Genomic DNA, 4,066 nt, shown 5'->3' on the forward strand with positions numbered 1-4,066 from the left:
TTGATGAAACCCAGTGAAAAACGTTGAAACCGACATGGAGAGAGTGTGATTGTCGCCGTACTTAACTTACGGGTTTCTTACCCTTAATCCTTGTATCCTTGCGGTTGGGTTGTAACTTATCCATTAGCTATACCGTGTATATAGAAGGCGAAATCTGTCGATCATATTACTTCTAAAATATTGTATCATATAGGTACCATGCGATCCACTATATAAGAGTTTGCAAATATTTCTAAGCTCCATAGGTCCAGAATAGTCTTTCGTTCATTAGAAGGATAGCGGTCGTTCTCTTCCCGTATTATTCTTCCTACTTCGTATTTGTCTCGGTATCACAGTGACCGTCTCGTAAACATTTTTCGAGGACTGAGAGTGTATTGTGGCACAAGAACTTGCTCAACGAGAACAGGACACTTTAGCCTACCATCTCGAGTAAAAAAGAAAACCGGACTCTCACGAAATAAAATCTTCAGAAAACAATGTGAAAAATGGATTACGATAGCAGACTTTCTTTTCACACGCACTATTATAATATATTACCCATTGAGGCAAATAACACATATTAACTAGTAGGATTTACGCCTGAAGTTGGCGTGAGACTTCAGCTTATTTTAAAGAGATACCAATAAGGTATAGTGAAGTCTGTTCAACGCGCATGCTACTATGCATTCTTGGCCAAGTGATAACGTGTAAGTGGAACGTGATATTAGTGTGTACTCCGGGTGGGTAGATAAATTGGGGAAAATTTGGTGGTGGAAAAAAAAAAAAAAAAAAAAAAAAAAAAAAACTTACAGAAAGGCCGGAATATTATACCTACCTACAGAAGTTCTGGGATTTATTCCAAACATACAATTCAGTGGAGAGAGGAGGCACTTGTTCTTTCTTCTCTGCGAGAGCTTTTTGCTGTCAATAAAATGTAAAATGAAAACCAATATGAAAAAAGAAAAAAATGTTTCCCCATGAAACACAAGAATCCTCTTCCTCCCCACTCTTGGTTCTCCTCTTCTGGATGTCATTCAATACGTTAGTGAGCACAAGTTACCTACATTTCAATCATGGAAATATAACATGCCCAGGCACTTGCTTCAGGGGTTGGTTTTCCGCCATTCAGAACGGGTGGACGCCTGGATGTATGTAAGTCTGAATATGATATTTATTTAGCTGATGACATAAAATAAACTTCAATATTATTATTATTATTATAGGGAGAAGCACATCTTTATGAAAAAGACGGGTTTGATTCATGTTGAACGGGCATTGCCAAGTTCAGATGAATTAGGGGTCGGAGTTATTGAAGGAAACGTCGAACTATGCTGCATGTGTTGATAATGGTTGCTTTCTGAATGTTATGAAGGATATAAGATGGGATGTTGAGATCTTGTAGATGCGATGTGAGGGTCTTGGGTGTTGTTCCTGTGGCTCCAATGATCAGGGGGATGATGATGACTTTTTCTTGGTTCCATATTCTCTTGATTTCTTCAGCAAGTGGGGCGTATTTCTCCATCTTCTCTTTATATTTCTTTTCGATATTGTGATCACCAGGTATTGCGATGTCGATGAGGTATGTGATGGAATTTCTTTTATCAGTGAGTGTGATATCTGGTCTGTTTGCGATGATTGTTTTATCTGTTATGATTGGATTGTCCCAGTAGATTTTACAATCATTGTTTTCTAGCACTGATTGTGGTTTGTAGATGAAGTATGGCTCTGTTGTTTTTGTGATGTTATGGATCTTTGTGAGTTCTGAATGAATGATTTTCGCCATGTTGTTATGTCTATCAGTGTATTCCTTTCCTGCTAGTATGGGACATCCACATATAATGTGTTCAATTGTTTCTGGTTGTTGGTTACATTTCCTACACTTATCCGATCCTATGTCTTGTTCCTTAATGATATATTTTCTGTAGTTTCTTGTTGGTACTGTTTGGTCTTGAATTGCTATTACAAATCCTTCAGTTTCAGGGAAGAGCTGTCCTTTCTTAAGCCATTCAAATGTTTTTTGTTTATCAATGTGTTCCTGGTTGATTGTGTTCTTGTATCTGCCATGGATTTCCTTGCTTTCCCATTCTCTGTGTTTCTGATTCAGGAAGTTGATTTCTGGTGATGGAGGTTTAGCGAGTTGGAGTGGTGTGTGTTTGGTGTCAATTCTCACGATGGCTCTGAAGAAGGGATTCTCGGTTTTATCAATAAAGTGTTTCCTTAGTCTTTCGATTTGGTTGTAATGAAGCTCTTCAATGTCTAGAAAACCTCTTCCTCCTTGTTGTCGTGGTATTGTGACTCGTTGTACGCATGCTTTTGGGTGATGGTTGCAGTGTTTTGTAAGGAGTATTCTGAGGGTGCGATTGAGTTTTTCTAGGTCAGTTTTTGTCCAGTTGATGATACCAAAGGAATATGTTAATGTTGGAATTGCATATGTGTTAATGGCTTTTGTGATGTTCTTGGAGTTAAGATGTGTCTTCAGAATGTCTGTAATACGGTTTTTGAATGTTTCTGTAAGATGGGCTTTTACATTTTTCATATCAATTCGTGTGTTTTGTTTTACTCCCAGGTATTTGTAGGTCTCTGTTACTGTCATACTTTCTATGATTCCTTGTGTGCCAATCTCTATGTTTTCTGATGCAATCCATTTTCCTTTTTCCATGTGTAGGGTCTTACATTTATTGAGTCCAAATTTCATGTGGATGTCGTTACTGATTTCTTCTACAGTATGAATGAGTTGTTCTAGTTTTGGTTTAGATGGAGCATACAGTTTTAAATCATCAACATAGAACAAATGACTGATGGTGTTTAGGACTTCTTTTTGGTGTTTGAGCTGGAAACCAATTTGAGAGTTGTTGAGAGCATTGGAGAGCGGATTGAGAGCTAAACAAAACCAAAGAGCGCTTAAAGAATCGCCTTGATATATTCCTGTGGTGATGTTTATCTCTTCAGTTTCAATTTTTGTTTTGCTGGTTGATAGGATGATTTTTGTTCGCCATGTCTTCATTGTTTGGGAAAGGAATCTGATTAATCTTGGATGTATTTTGTAGATTTGTAGTACTTGGATAAGCCATGAATGAGGGATAGAGTCAAAGGCCTTTTGGTAATCTATATAGCACATGTGAAGGTTTCTTTGGTTATGTTCGGCCTGTTTCAGTATGATTGTGTCAATGGTTAATTGTTCCTTGCACCCTTGGCTGTGTTTCCTGCATCCTTTTTGTTCCTCTGTCATGATTTGGTTTTCATCCAGGTGTGTGTAGATTTTTGTTGTGATTACTGATGTGATTATCTTGTATAGTGTAGACAGACATGTAATGGGGCGGTAATTGGCAGGGTTGGATGTTTCTTCATTCTTTGGTATGATGTATGTTGTTCCTTCTGTGATGAATTTTGGTACTTCTTCCGGGTTATTAATAATATGCTCAATACATTTTGCAAGTTGTTTGTGGATGCTCGGGAAGTACTTATACCAGTAGTTATGTATTTTGTCGGCACCTGGGGCTTTCCAATTATGTGTTTTAGCAATAGTCTCTTTCAGATCTGTTTCTGTGATATTGATGTTTGATTGTTGTGGAGTGTTTGTGTATTTATCTGTTTCCTTCTTTATCCATTCTGCTTCTTCATTATGTTTCTCATCCTGGGACCATATTCCTTTCCAAAACTCTGAGATTTCTTCAGCACTGGGATAGTCTACAATGTTGATTTCTGTTCTATCATTTAAGTTTCTGTAGAATCCTTTTTCGTTGTTCTGAAAGTTTCTGTTGTCTTCTTTCCTTTGTGCTGATGTTCGGTATCTTTTCAGTCTGGCTGAGTATGCTGCTAATTTCTGTTTTAAAGTGTCCATGTATAGTATTTTGTCTTCTAAATATTCTTTATTATGTAGTATTTCTTTGAGTTTCTTCATTAGCTTGGCAGATCTGTTTCCATGATTGTATTGTGTTAGCCTTCCTAATTTTGATCTTATGTCTTCTATTTTCCGCTCTAGTCTATTTTGCCACTTTGGTTTTTGTTTTTTATCGGATTTTTTCTCTTCATTTGGGTTGATTGGTTGTTGGTTTTGCTCTAGAACACTTACAGCTGCGCAGTATGT

At 37.3% G+C, this 4,066-nt stretch overlaps 1 protein-coding gene across 1 annotated transcript; it reads right to left on the reverse strand.

Moving 5' to 3' along the window:
- Nucleotides 1–1,285: 1,285 nt before the first annotated feature.
- Nucleotides 1,286–3,820, reverse strand: LOC108253897. The gene has a single exon (XM_017448688.1). It carries the CDS (start codon nt 3,818–3,820, stop codon nt 1,286–1,288), a length of 2,535 nt encoding a protein of 844 aa, XP_017304177.1.
- Between the last annotated feature and the right edge of the window lie 246 nt (nt 3,821–4,066).

Source organism: Diaphorina citri, unplaced genomic scaffold, assembly GCF_000475195.1.
Source record: "Diaphorina citri unplaced genomic scaffold, Diaci psyllid genome assembly version 1.1 scaffold4427, whole genome shotgun sequence".
Classification (NCBI taxonomy): domain Eukaryota; kingdom Metazoa; phylum Arthropoda; class Insecta; order Hemiptera; family Psyllidae; genus Diaphorina; species Diaphorina citri.